At 42.2% G+C, this 14942-nt stretch overlaps 1 protein-coding gene across 2 annotated transcripts in view; it reads left to right on the forward strand.

Moving 5' to 3' along the window:
* Nucleotides 1-14942, forward strand: part of nkain2 (sodium/potassium transporting ATPase interacting 2) — a gene marked incomplete at both ends in the record, with an annotated part of 77676 nt that overhangs the window by 40847 nt on the left and 21887 nt on the right. For both annotated transcript variants that reach the window (XM_084559783.1, XM_084559784.1), the window contains one exon: nt 446-526. In XM_084559783.1, coding sequence (XP_084415909.1) covers nt 446-526 — 81 coding nt within the window. The remainder of the gene's footprint in view (nt 1-445; nt 527-14942) is intronic.

Raw genomic sequence — 14942 nt, forward strand, 5'->3', positions numbered from 1 at the left:
TCTCATCGAGTAAAACCCGCCAGAAGACGTGCACCTTCACGCACAATATTCAGCGAGGTGATCCAGATAATTAAAGGGAATGGAAGTTTGATCTGAGCTCCTAAACTGCCGTCTTTCCATCGCTTTCCATCCTTCATCCATTTGCTCATTTTTGCTGAGACACACACACACACACACACACACACACCTTACCGCTATCCATTTTCTCCCCCTGTCTGGTTTGATTCAGGTGATTGGTTGCTCTCTTTGCTGTTGTTTTTGTTTCTCTGCACCTTAACAACATCAAAAGTGAAGCCTCCCTCTGCCTTTTCACTCCATCTCACCCGCTCCAAATGCAAGACATGAGCATGCCTTTTTAATTCTCCGACAAAGGCCTGTCAAATCTTGTCTGCGTCTCACTTTCCTCCCTCTCTCTCTGTCTCTGTGTCTGTGTGCCTCTCTGCAGTATGCGGCCTGGCTCGTGGTGTGGATGACCTGGAATGTTTTCATCATTTGTTTTTACCTGGAGGTTGGAGATCTGTCCAGGGTAAGGAGACTTTCTTTTTGTTGGATTATTTCTGCACCCCTGTCAAATCTTCTACTGCATCTGTCCAGAGGAGCAACCACTCTTACTTTGGTTACGCTAATACCGCAGTATTACAGCACTGCTGCATGCAGAGGTCTTAGAAAGCTCAAGTCTTTCAAGTTGAAATTCAGATACAAGAAGGAAAAAACACTTCCACATGCAAACATGTTGTATTATTCTATTTGATGGGAAAATTTGTCAGGCAGTGATTTTATGGTCCTCTCACTTATGATGCATCCATCCAACCCTGAGTAGAAGTCAAGGATTAAGGTGAGTTTCAGATGCTGATAAAAAAGGTTTGAAATGCTTCATTCGTAGACTTCATGTTATTTCATGTTTCAGCCACAACATTAAAACCACTGACAGGAGAAGTGAATAACATTGACCATCTTGTGACAATACAATGTTCTGCTGGAAAACTTTTGGACCTGGCATTCATTCATGAGGATGACATGTAGCACCCACCTAGACCAGACCAGGCACCCCCACCCCATAGCAATGACACTCCTTGATGGCAGCAGCCATCCCCAGCAGGATGCAGCCTGACACAGACACACACACACAAACGCTTTAGGAACAACTAAAAAACATGAAGAACAGCACAAGGTGTTGACCTGGCCTCCAAATTCACTAGATCCCAAACTGATCAAGTATCTGTGGGATGATCCACAGAGGCCCCTCCCCTCAACCCATAGGACCCAAAGGCCCCCACTAACAACATTCTGTTACCAGACACCACAGGACACCCTCAGAAGGCCCATGTCCATTCTCTGAGGTGTCACAACTGTTTTGGAGGCACAAGGGAGACCTACACAATATTAGGAAGATGGTCATAATGTTATGCCTGGTCGGTGTATATTATAATGACAAAAAGTTTGAACAGATTAATGGTATAAGTTAGGGTCGTTGTTTATGATATAAATTAGACTACTTAAAAAATAATAATAATCAGTTGAGTAAAACTAATTGTTTGTTGCAGCCCTACTAAGCACTATCCCTAACACCAAACCTATAAACCTTGATTTCTATTATATGTGACTCCCTGACTGTTTTGATATGCTCTCTGCATGTATGTCTACTCTCAGCAAAGATCATAAAAGGAACTCTTGTGAAATAAAAGGTTGTGGACCGATGTCCATATACTCTGACCTCTAGTTCTTAAACTGCTGAGATGGCTTTTGTCCTGTCTCCTTTGGCAAGAAAGGTCACATGATTCAGAGTAATTTTAGTGTCACTTCTGCTGCCATAATCATAGTGCCAGGACCCTGCCACTTTTCTCAGCCTGTTTCCTGACGCGGTTACTCTCGAGACCAGTAAAGATTAGCTATGCAGCTTGGAAATATGCATTCATTTACACCCCTTCATTCACATCTAGCTTGAATATGATAACGAATCCCAAAGCGGTCTGAGCGATTGGATTGAGGTGTTCTTGTTTGCATTTAGACTCGATTTTGTTTACCTTTAGCTAGCTATATGATTCCCCAAGTTGGTTCTTCGCATTTCCATTAAACATTTATGTAAATATGATAAAAATGAGCGGTGGTGATACAAATCTTTTCAGACTCACTCTGCAAAAGTTGATCCTTTCTACAATGAAGTTAGTAGATTTTAAAAGCATTATTATCAGCTTGGACAATTAATTACGGCCAATCAGTGCATCCACAAACTGAAGAAATCAGTTGATGGGACTGCTGATTACAGCTGATTACACTCTGTGGTGTGGTGCTGAAAAAAACCTTACTCACCACACTTTGCAGTCATTTACTCATTCTTTGGACAGTTATGTAATGTTGTTTTGCTGTCAATTTAGTAAATGACACAAAATTGCAGTTACAACACCACATACTATATCCTAAGCCGCATATTATTGAATTTCCCGTCTTTTCAGTCAGCTGAGACTCAAAGTGATTGGCGCAAATTCTTCAGCTCGTTGTTCTCCGTGGTTCTCACTCCCTCCCTGCTCCACACACACAAACTCTCCATATATGTATAAACTATGATCCTTGACAAGTTCTGTTGCCATCCAAACTATACCCACATGTTTCACAGTGAATACAGTTGTATAAAATCCTTCCACCTTCTGCCGCTGAGCTCTACCGTTAATAATATTTATACCTCCCCCCATCCCAGAGGCCTAATTTTAACAGTAACAAAAAAGCTGTTAGGGTTTTGTTTTTATCACATTGAGAACACAAGGCTGTCTTGACATTTTAGCAGGTGAGACAACAAGGTAGGAATATGTGAAAAAGCAGCATAATAATAACGACCTAAATTAAATAAATAACGTCACCACATGTGTCATTTTTCTTCCGTTCCAAAAACCTCTTGAGTCTAATGTTTCTCCTTAAAACGCCTTCAAGCTCTCAGACCAGAATCCACACATCTGTTTTGTAATGAGGGTGAAACAGCCTGCTAATTAGCGACACCTTTATCAATTACGTGCTGACCAATAGGAGCGGAGCACTCACGGACCAGACGCTGAACAGCTTGTTTTTATGACCAGGACAGTTTGCGCGCGAATCGCCCAAGGGCGCGTCCACCTTGACCCAGATACTGATGAGGAGGGGAGCCGCGGCGTCCCGCTCCCCCCACCCCGAGCGGCTTCACCAGCTGTTGTATGAGATACGAATCCATCACCTAACGTTCCAGGGCTTGTTTACTGACCCGAGGGCTATTATTACACTGGACCACATGTAAAACAAGTATGGCTATGTGCGTGATTGTTTCCACTCCATTTGCAACAAAGAAACTCCACGAAACATTACAATACCAGATCTCTGTTGAGAGGGCTACACAAAGTCAAACAGAAATGTGCTACACTGCTGTTAGAATAATATCGCTCTTTGTGTCTCTTTGCATGACACGGAGCATGATTTTACTAGCAATCATTCAGATGAACACGAGATGAACAAAAATGTTTATTGATGATTCATAATGAAAACAAAATAACTTTTTTTGTCATTCATAAATACAAATTTAGCAGTGTGCAATGCGTCCCAAATGTCTGTCACAGTTTCATTAGCTGTTTGATATTTTAAGTGTCGACAAGCAACCGCAGTCACGTAAGGCAATAAGCAACAATAAAACAGAGAAGGCAAATCAAGAAAATTGCCAGACCAACATGGCAACATTAAAAAAAAAATGCACTAATGCTAACATAATGGTATTAGTGGCAAAGAAACTGGTAATAATGTACAATGTTCACATCAAACTTGGCAACAAACTGCAGATTTCTGACAAGACTAATATTGTGTTCGGACTACCCCTGAAATACGAGTGATTTTCAAGGGAATCTGGTGACAACTTTAACAAATAACTCTCACCCTTGTCACTGAGTGAAACAAATCACAGTGTCGTTTCCATAGTTCCAGTGGAGCATCAACCAATCACATGTCTCATCACCTAAATTTCATGCACAAATGGAAATAAAACCATTTATATATTATATATACACACAAGCTATTTTAATCAACAAAAACAATGCATCTTGGCAGAGGGTGGCAGCTACTGTGAAATAGCTTTTTGAACAGGTGGAGGAAAAGCAGCGTCAACAAGCACTTGAGCAACACTTCAATAGTGACTCTGCGGCAATGTAGATCGCCCCGCTTGGACGTTCGGCGACTTCATCACACGTTGTGTGAACACAGCCACAGTAGCAGCTCTGTGATTGCTGTATTTCAACATGCTAACATATTCACAATGACAGTGTAGCTTGCTAACAGTAGTAATACCTACATAAATCAAAGTGAATGACAAGTAACAGTTTTTAGCACTGCTGCTGTGTGGACAACTAAAGCTTAGTTTATAGTCGTGCGTCATTTCTATGCTGTAGCTATGGCACCTCTCCAGACCCAATGCTGTAGCCTACAGGGTTACCTGATGCGCACCTCCTCTGAAATGTCAGTGACACAGACCCCAACGGCTGCGATTGGTCCCAAACGCATTGCCTTGATCATGTGTTTAGTTGCTCCTACACACCGTCTACTGAGATGTCTTCTCTATGTTCTGTGTTGCAGGGATTTCAGTAAAATGTTGATCCACATTTATGAACTTCAGCTCCAGCATGAGTCGCTAAGTTCCACTTGCAATTCGGTGAAGTACAAAGTAAAACTCAACACAGCAGACCAGTCGCTGCCTTGCGCTTTAGAGGCGTAATTACAGAACAACGCAGACATACCAGCACACAGGTATAAATACTTTTGATGGCGTAGCCCCTTACCGCATAGGCTCCGTGTAGACTGGTTGATCCTGGAATATACCAAGCTTAAGGTATCCTCAAATCTAAGAAGAACATAAATGTCAGCGGCAAATTTAAGGGCAGCCCATCAGTGAGTTGAAACATTTCAAAACCACAAATGCCAACCTGGTGGATTCAAGACTAAAACTGCCCGAAATCAGGTGGAAAATAACCATCTACTGACATCCATATAGAATTAGAGTTGGCACTGAATGTCTAAGGAAGCCCAGCAAAACGGTGGTAAAATATCACAGATTCAAAACTATATGATTTATGAAGTTATCAGTGAGTATATTAGTATATACTATAGTGAGATGTTCTCTTCTTACTTAGCCCTACCTCTTTTTATGTATCTGCACGCAGCTGGTATTTGATAAGGGTAATGATGACATGCTCTGTGCTTCAAGAATGCTATGATATAAATTAAATTTCCATCAGTCTCGCTCTCTATCGCTTTTTGATGCCGCCTCCCTCTTTCTTGGTCTCTCCCGCTCCCCTTCCTCCTGTGCCGCGCTGTCTTCATCCTCATGTAATTCATTCCTCCTCTCCCTCCGCTCACCCTATAATCAAGTCTTTTTCATGTTGTTTTGCAAAGTGCCATGTGAATCTGTCCCATCCTCCTCTTCGCTCTCGCTCGTCTTCATCTCTCGCCTCCTTTTCACTCACGCGCTTCCTCGACATTTCCTTTGTCAAGACTCGGGAGAAACGTGCCCCTGTCATGAAGGCGCCTCTATTTGTGGTCAATAGCAGCTCATAACGCAGGGCCCTATGTATTGTCCAGTACAGAGAGCCAATTCAATACATTACTTTATACACTCAGACCATTACACTGGGGTCACAGGACAAAACTCATTGTGACACACTCCATTTTTCTTCATTACAGAGATCTGACATCTGTGTATGAAACAGGGAGACAATCAGCCTTGCTTTGATTTATGCCGTTTTATCAGTGACTCTTGGATCCGTGCTGTAGCTTTGATGTAATTTTTCAGTGCCAACACTCAGTTTTATCCATGAATAGACTTGATATCCAGATTCTACATCCCATTTCCAGCAGTGTACGTTTATCACAACAGTGATCAGACTGACAGGGAGGTAAATGAGTGCTCGGAGGCCTGGCTTTGTATTTGAGATAAAGGTAATAGCATTTTACACGTACTTGATAACAGAAAATATTGCAGGCGAAGACAACAAATCCACTCAGATCCACACATATGTTGTTGTTTTAAGCGTGCAGAACACGCTGCTAAAGACTGTGTGATGAATGAAGTGCAAATATTCTCTGTTTTGTAGCATGAAAGGAGGAGAGTCAGAAATAGTCGGCCTGCAACGGTATGAAATTTGCCAAGTGCCGTTGACATTTCTTCTTGAGCAGGAAAAGTAAACCCAAGGCGGTGAGTGGAAAGGTGGGAGGGACAGCGGGGAGGGGAAATGCGTCAGCGTTTGTCAGCTCAGTCTGAAGTTCTGAAGTCAGGCAGCCAGATAGACAGACAGTGGAGGAACAGGCAGATCATCATCATGACTGAGATAATGGTAAAGTGGGTTTGATGAGACGTCATGACACCGAGAGTTAACGGGGCATCTTGATGCACATCACCGATGAGTCACTGACATTGTCCCACGCATACATGAGGCCTGCAAATCAAAGTTAACTCACCTTTTTTATTCCTGAATTATTCAGGGCTTGACGGCTTGGTCTCGACAGTGGAAACGGCAGTTGACAAAACAATTAGCTTACTCTTGTTCTGGAGATTTCAGGCTATCACACAGTCCTCAGATGCAGTGGAAGTGTATGCGTAACCTCCTTACTCTATCTCATAATATTAGAAATCACTCTGCAAGGTTTTGATGTCTAATACTCAGACACACACTCACCAGTAGACCTCTCTGCGTTGAAGTAAAGGCACCCACTCTGTCCACTAAGAGATCCCGTCTCTGTTCACTGTTGACCATGGAAACTGTTATTTTGTCAAAAACACTAACAAATTACAAATTAGACTGCTCTCATGCCTAGTTTGTTGTTCAGAAACCGTGAGCGTTTTCCCCCAGGTCGGTTAATGATTCCTTTGCGGTGAGAAAACACGTTACCCATGGACGGATACGACGTCTTCGTGCCACCGGAGTGTCTTTGCTTTCTGAGATGTCTGGCAGCAGCAGTGCGCCTGCTCAGCATACATACTTGATCAGACTGAACATATTGTTCATACACATAACACTGGTACATGAACCACAACACAGCAGTAAATGCTAGTGCAGCTTTTCTATTTGATTTGCAAGCGCAAAGTGTGTCAGACTTTTATCTTGATTGCTCAAAGTTACATATTGTATCGTATTGCTCTCTGATTTTGAACAAAATATAGGTGTGCACGTGCACTGGAATACACCAAAAGTCATTTATTTAGCCTATATTGTTTTTAACTGAGTTGTCCCTTACTCTTTTTAATCATTGATGGCACACATCATCCAGTATTAAGAAGCAGATTAATTATAGTAAAGCCGGCAGCTGAACCTTAAAAAAAAAACAAAAAAAAACCAAAACAAAAAACAGGAATTTGTGAAGAAAAGCCTAAGTGCGATTACACAGCTGCTGCTGTGTCTTCCAGCCTTAACGGGAGTGTTTTCCTTGAGTGTTTTTCTTAAAGAATGCATTACAGAATCAGCAAGCGATGAGTAGGCACTGATCTCCCCCTAGATATGCCTTTTAATCCTCCCAAGTGCGCATACAGTACACAGTTGTATGTCCACCGATGCACGTTGGCAGAAGGCAAATATATCATGAGGATTAAGACCTCAAAAATTATGCTCACTTCACTACACGCAGCGCTTCCCTCTCTTTTTTTGTGTGCAACACAATGAACGGCGTTCAGTTCATTTGGAGCAGCTGCAAACACTTGTGCATTCAGATGAGTTTGAATTACATATTGTATAAACTCTTTTCATGTGTACTCATATCATTTACATGCCGTACTCTTATACTATATTATACTTTATATACAAAAGACTAATGGTTTATATTTCTTTACATTTCTACTAAACAACTGATTGAGTCTGTTAATCCACTAATAATCTCTGCCATCAATCTTTCATAAATTCATATTTTAACATGAAATCTATCAAATCAATGAAGATTTCAAACGTTAACTTTTTCCTTCAGTGTGGATCTAATTAGGAAATGTTGTTTACTATATTCTGCCATAAATTAGCACAAATACCGTTGAGTATGATTTAAATTCAGTGACATGTGCAAATTGCAGTTGTAAATGCGGCTGTATTTTATTTATCAGCAGAAGGTAGCCTGGTCCCACGTAGACAGCAACGTCAATAGGACTCTATGTCATTGAGTTTTATAAGTCTGTATTCTCATAAACAAACTGTTTACAACCTGCAAATGGAAACCTGGAAAGTGACTCGACAGCAGCTCCCAGGCTCTGTCCACCAACCAAGAATCAGACTAAACTCGCTGTATTAGTCCAGATACGTACGGTGCTGGGGGGTGTTCTCTGGCGAGATGCTCATGCGTAGCAGTCGTGCCACTGTGGTGAGCCATTTCATTTTTTTAAAATGTCTTCCGACACTTCTGAAGATGGGGTTCTGGCTCATCTTCCAATGTACCTGGCAACAGGAGCTGCTGTTGTTTGGGATGAATATAAACATTGGAAGTTATCGACATATTTCATGCATATAGACGTATTGAGTTCATCTTTGATGCGTCAATACAGTCCTATGTATTACCAGTCTGGTAAAGACATGTTTCCCTTTTCATGTGTTTGTATTTGATGAAACTTTCTGTCTAATAGGTATCTTTGCCTTCCTTAAGGCCCCTGTAGAGCCCCAGAGGCAAGATAAGGTGTATATTCTGTCTTGACAGTAATTTGAGTTTAAGCCCGAGATTCATACCATATATCAGTCTGTCACACTCCCATCCTTCCTGCCACTCGCTGCTGCACTATCTAATATAGCAGCATTGCCATAAAATTAATCTTTAAAAAGATTTCTGATGTGGCATCTCTGACAGATTTTGGAGAGGAGCCTGTGGAGAGAGAACTGTCACCCCGCTGCAAACACAGATACACACTCGCATATTCACAACTCGCTCTCGCGCAGACTCGCGCACACTGACGCACACTCTCAGACTGCTAACTGTCAGTAGTCCACTGTGTCACATAAAAGATGTAGCCACCCTCTGGGCATCACATGACACACAGATACAAACACATGGATGCACACATGCACAGCTGTCAGTCACTTACTGAGGAGGTGGCTTGCTGTGTGGGAGGGTTCACCGTGCATGTTTTTTTTGTATGTGTGAAAATGTGTGCGCATGTGTCAGGGCTCTGGCATTAGGCATGGATACAGTGTGCACACACCAAATCCAAACATCAAGACTGTGCCGTTTTGATTTCCATATCAGTCCAGTCGTCTAATTTCAGTCTGCAAACACACAACGGAGCGGCGACAGAGTGACAGGAGTGACCAAAGGGAAAGTGAGAAATAAAAATGAAAGATGGAGAGAAGAGAAACTAAAGAAGACTGAGAGATCGGGGGTAGATAAATGAGGTATCAGGGGCGGAGATAGGCGGGGAGGTTTAGACAGGCGAAGGTATGATAAGAGTTATAAAGGATGATGTGTAGTGGGACAAAGCCACATGTGATTCAGAGTCCCTTTCAAGCGAAGGGGCGTGGGGAAAAGAAGAAGTAGGAACACAGAAGAAGATGGTCCAACAAAAACCCTTCAGGAGATAGGATCGGTTATCTCACCCAGCGCAGGAAGAAAATCCAATGTGCCTTTCGTATCAGTTTCACATCAACATCAATAGATGCAGTTGTCAGAGTAGGATGAGCTTTTTACTGCAGGATAAATAGTAGAAGAAATGTGACAGTTAATCAAACCGCAAACCACCCAATTTATCCCTAAAGACAGTTTAAAAAAATAAAAATAAAAAAAAAATGATTTGCTGAACCAGTTTGAATGCTAATGGTCGCCTAATATCACTCCCCTCTGTTTTTATTCAGCGCCGGCACCGAGACGATGAACGAGAGGATCCCACACACTTAATCATAGGCGTTCTAGTTAAAACATCCACCCTGATTCACAGAGTTAATCCATCAACCCTGACTGCGTTTGATCAATGAATGCATTTGTTAAAATCATAGCATGAAATTGCCTTTTTTTTTTTTTTGGAACAACACATCTCTAGTGGGACAGCCGGTTTTATCACTGGAGCCCAAAGCTATGGTGATTCAATTTGATTATTCATTGTTACTGTATAGTTTCATGTGCAACCACAAGAGTGAGCTTTTACTTGTTCAAATAGAACAAGCTGATTGAACACAGATTGGCTTTATGCTGCAGTAGATAATGGATTAGATTGACCCGAATGCTGCAGCCAAACTTTAGATGGTTTAGGTGGTGGCTTGCGTTCATTTCCAGCCTTGATTGTTATAGATTTAGTCTCGCTTTGCTAGCAGTAAAGTCTGGTTTTACTGAAGGTGCTAATCTGCCTGTACTTAAACGCCCCTTTACAGTTTACTTCTTTTGGGTTGATCTCAAGTGCTTCCTCTTAACCAAGTAAATATTACAGGATAATTCCAGTTCATTACATCCCAGGTCTTAGTTTGTAGTTTTAACCATTATTGACATTTGGTCATGATAAAATTCATTCATTCTTTCATTCATTTTGTGTAACCGCTTGTCCTCTGGAGGGTCGTGGGGACGCTGGAGCCCGTCAAAGCTGTCATTGGGGAAGAAGTGGGGTACACCCTGGACAGGTCGCAATTCTATCGCAGGACGGTCATGATAAAGTTTCACAGTATTAGAAATCTAGGAGCATGGCTATTGGTGATGTTTCGTACACAGATGTTTCTGCTGACACTGCAGTTATATATTATATAACATCCTTAGACATAACACATTGTCAATGCACAGATATTGATTGGAGCAGCTTTAAGACATAGCTAGGTTATACACAGATTAGGCATAAGATCACTAGCAAGAGAAGTAAATAACATTGACCATCTTGTGACAATTCAGTGTTCTGCTGGGAAACTTTTGGACCTGGCATTCATGTAGATGTTACTTAGACATGTACCATCCACCTAGACCAGACCAGACACCCCCACCCCATAGCAATGACACTCCTTGATGGCAGCAGCCATCCCCAGCAGGATGCAGCCTGACACAGACACACACAAAAACGCTTTAGGAACAACTAAAAAACATGAAGAACAGCACAAGGTGTTGACCTGGCCTCCAAATTCACTAGATCCCAAACTGATCAAGAATCTGTGGGATGATCCACAGAGGCCCCTCCCCTCAACCCATAGGACCCAAAGGCCCCCACTAACAACATTCTGTTGCCAGACACCACAGGACACCCTCAGAAGGCCCATGTCCATTCTCTGATGAGTCACAACTGTTTTGGAGGCACAAGGGAGACCTTGTTATCGAGATCACATAAATAAAGCTTTAATAATATTCAGATTTATTGCTTAAGGTGTAGCTTTAGGCTATAGAACTAAATTAACCCATTAAAAGCATCTATTAGCTGCCTCTCCCCTTCATGAAATTGTGGATTCCTCCTGGAGCTGAATCACTATAATGATCTGAAAGATTGAAGGGTGGCTATGTTGAGGCATTTGATTAGAAATGATAATGGGTTTAGTATGGTTAAGGTCAGGGTTAGGATCTGGAACAGACCTCATCTCTACCTACCCTCAAGCGCATATGCACACACACACACACATAAGTCCCCTACACCCCCAAACAGTCTGATTGGAGAGAAGTGCTTCAAGCACTATGGGTTAAGGCCTCATCTAACACCCATGGGAAATCACAGCAAAACAATGTAGGGAGATGCACCGTGACTGAATATATTGGTTTGAAATAACAGAGAGAGAGAGAGACAAGGGAGGGAGAGAAAATGATAGGGAAAAGGGAATGGAGATGGAGGTTTGGTTAAATAGAGTGAAAAATTGACTTTGGAGAGAATAAAGCTAAATATTGCCCCCTCCTTCATTTTCTTCTGTTTAGTATGAGGACCTGCTGATCTTTGTGTCAGCTCGCTGGGCAGACTGAAAGCCTGGGAGACTGTTGTTGTCATTTTTATGTCTGACTGCGTCGCTGCATGGCTGCTGGAGCTTGTACTGTATGTTTAGAGCATGTAAAAAGCTGTTAGATTAAGTGTGAGTCAGCGTGTGCTACGAGGTTCTTTATAACACATACTGATGTGTATGTGCGTGTGTGTGCGTGTTTGTGTGTGTGTCCAGGGAGCAGATGCAGAGGCGCCCGTGTGGAAAAACTGGCACTCCCTGCCTTATGCCCCCTTACCCATCCATCCATCCATCCATCCATCCATCCATCCATCCATCCATTCACTCATGCAGAAGTCAAATAACTGAAGCTGTATGAATGAGAATGAGGGTTCATGGATAAGGAAAAATAGTTGCTAAAATATTCACCATTCATCTGCGAGTGCCTCTTTTTCTAAAGATTTACAGCTTTTTTCTTTCCAGTTGGAAATGTGAAAACGTACTGTTATATCATGTAATTGTTAAACTAGTGTCTATAGTTCCAGGTAGCATTAAAGGGGCATCACTCCTCCCTTGTTCACCATCACAGGAAGGAGCGTTCCGAATGGTCTTTTTCTCCTCCATCTCTTTGCCTCTTGGGAGTGGAAGACAAAGGAAAATATGGAGGTGGGAAATTGAGGGGAAATTGAAAGAGAGAGAGGGAGACAAGGAGGGAGAGAGAGAGAGAAGGGCGGAGGCAGAAAGAGAGAGAGAGAGAGAGAGAGGTGGAGAGAAAGGCAGAGGAAAAACAGATGTGGTTCATTGAAGCGGCACTAGCCCACAGTCAGAGACAAAGACCTGAGAGCATGAGTGCATGATCCTCAACTAGCGCACTGGAAATTATAGACTGTGTGTGTGTGTTGTTGCAAGTGTGTGTGTGAGAGAGAGAGAGAAAGGCAGAGGTAGATAACCGGAGAGAGGGATGAGAGCCACAGGAGGAGGGAAAGAAAGATGTAGAAAGACTGGAGGGCAGTCAGAAATGGAACTTAGTAAGGAATTCAAACACACACTCACTCACATAAATATTAATACAACTCTAGCCAATGCTGTTTTGTTTGAGGTCGCGAGCCAAACAGCCCATTCATCACCAGACAGATTGATATCTCAAGATTATTTTGGTGCTATGCCTTCATCTTCTTAGTGGGTTAAACGCTGCAGTGTTGAATAAATTCCGCCGTATAAGATCAATACACCAGTGCCAGTACACGGCTGCAATTTAATTCCTTAGTATTGCAGTGGTGAGAATGGAGTAATTTGAGCTTGGTTTCCAAATCTTTTGTGAACTCTGCAACTCTTAATATTTGCTTTGTTTGGGGGATTTGGGAGAAATACGTGTTATCTCTAATGTGTTTTTTAATATAACATTTTCTCCACCTCTGTGCGGTGGAGGCTTTTTGTAGAGGCTCACTGCAGCCGAATGAATGGAAAGGAGATAATACGCTTTTTTTTTTATTATTAGTACCGGTCTAGTTCCGAGCTATATTACAGACCCTGTGAACTCAGTGACGTTCATACCCAGGCTCAGTATCCTGAAATGCAAAAGTCCAGTGTTTTGATGAGATTGATGGGAGAGGGTGAACCCATAGAGACATGAAGACACGGTGACGTTGTTTCAGTGCAGCTGAGATTAGGTGGACAGTTAAAGGGAGACTAGCAGGGAAACTAACTCTCCCTCCCTGTTAATTATCAAAGCCGTGAGAAGAAAACCAGAAATGACGAAAGCGAACAAAAACGGCCGAGGTTGGCAGGGCACACACAGAAGCTCCTCTCATTTTTCATTTTCATCTCGATCTGAATATTTAAATACGCTAATATTTTCACACCAACATGATCATCTACAATGAATAAACTGTAGACGAACTGACAAACCATGATTCATCATGATTCAGGAGAAGTAATCTCTGCTGAATCATGCCGAATCATTGTTTGTAGCACTTCCTAGCCTTTCCAGCTAATAGTGACTCTTCTTGTTTTCTCTTTTGTATGATGAATACAGAACGCTGCCACCTACTGGTATGAAGAGTTACTTTCTTTCATGCAGGCACAGAACCAGCTGGCCGTTGGTTGTAATCTTTGCAGTGCGTTCGCTTGCAACTTTTTGGACACAGGCGACTTGACGCAATGTCAGTAGGTCTACATTTGGTGTGTAACATTATAACCAGCTTGTGTAGGTCTCTCTTGTGCCTCCAGAACAGTTGTGACTCATCAGAGAATGGACATGGGCCTTCTGAGGGTGTCCTGTGGTGTTTAGCAACACAATGTTGTTAGTGGGAGCCTTTTGGGTCCTGTGGGTTCCTAAAGCGTTTTTGTGTGTGCCTGTGTCAGGCTGCATCCTGCTGGGGGATGGCTGCTGCCATCAAGGAGTGTCATTGGGGAAGGGGGTGCCTGGTCTGGTCTAGGTGGGTGGTACATGTCTCAGTAACATCCACATGAAAGCCAGGTCCAAAAGTTTTCCAGAACATTGAAGTGTTATTTACTTATCTTGCTAGGGGTCATAATGTTATGCCTGATTGATATATTTAATCCTAAATATTTTAAATTACTTTATGTAATATACTGTACACAGTATATTGATTAATGTTGCTTTATTTTTTTTATCAAGTTTAATGAAGTTGCTTTGTTTTACTGTGCCAAAAAGCTTGGCTGAGTTCAGGAACATTTTTCTTCTATGTCCATTTTCATTTCCTCCACAAAGTGAGAGAATATTACAGATTTAGTAGCAGTCCATCCTGCCCGCTCTTCACAACATTTTTACAAACTCAGCGTTTCATTGAGAATTACAACCGTGTTAGTGTGCGTGCGTGTGTGTGTGTTTTTTTAAAGAGGCTCATTAGAAAAATACTGATGGATGATCCTGTACCGAAATAATTATTACCCCTCTCCTAACCCCTTTAATAGAGAGAAAGAGAGCGCGGAAGCGGTTAAAGACAGAGAAGAACAAGAAAGAAGAGAGATGAGAGAAGAAAATGAATCTAAAAAGAAGGGGAGAGGGATATGGAGCAAGGCGGTGACACAGAGAGGGGGAGCGCGATGGCGGAGGGAGAGCGAGAGAGAAATTTAAAGAGATTTTAC

Source organism: Chelon labrosus (assembly GCF_963514085.1).
Source record: "Chelon labrosus genome assembly, chromosome: 14".
Classification (NCBI taxonomy): Eukaryota; Metazoa; Chordata; class Actinopteri; order Mugiliformes; family Mugilidae; genus Chelon; species Chelon labrosus.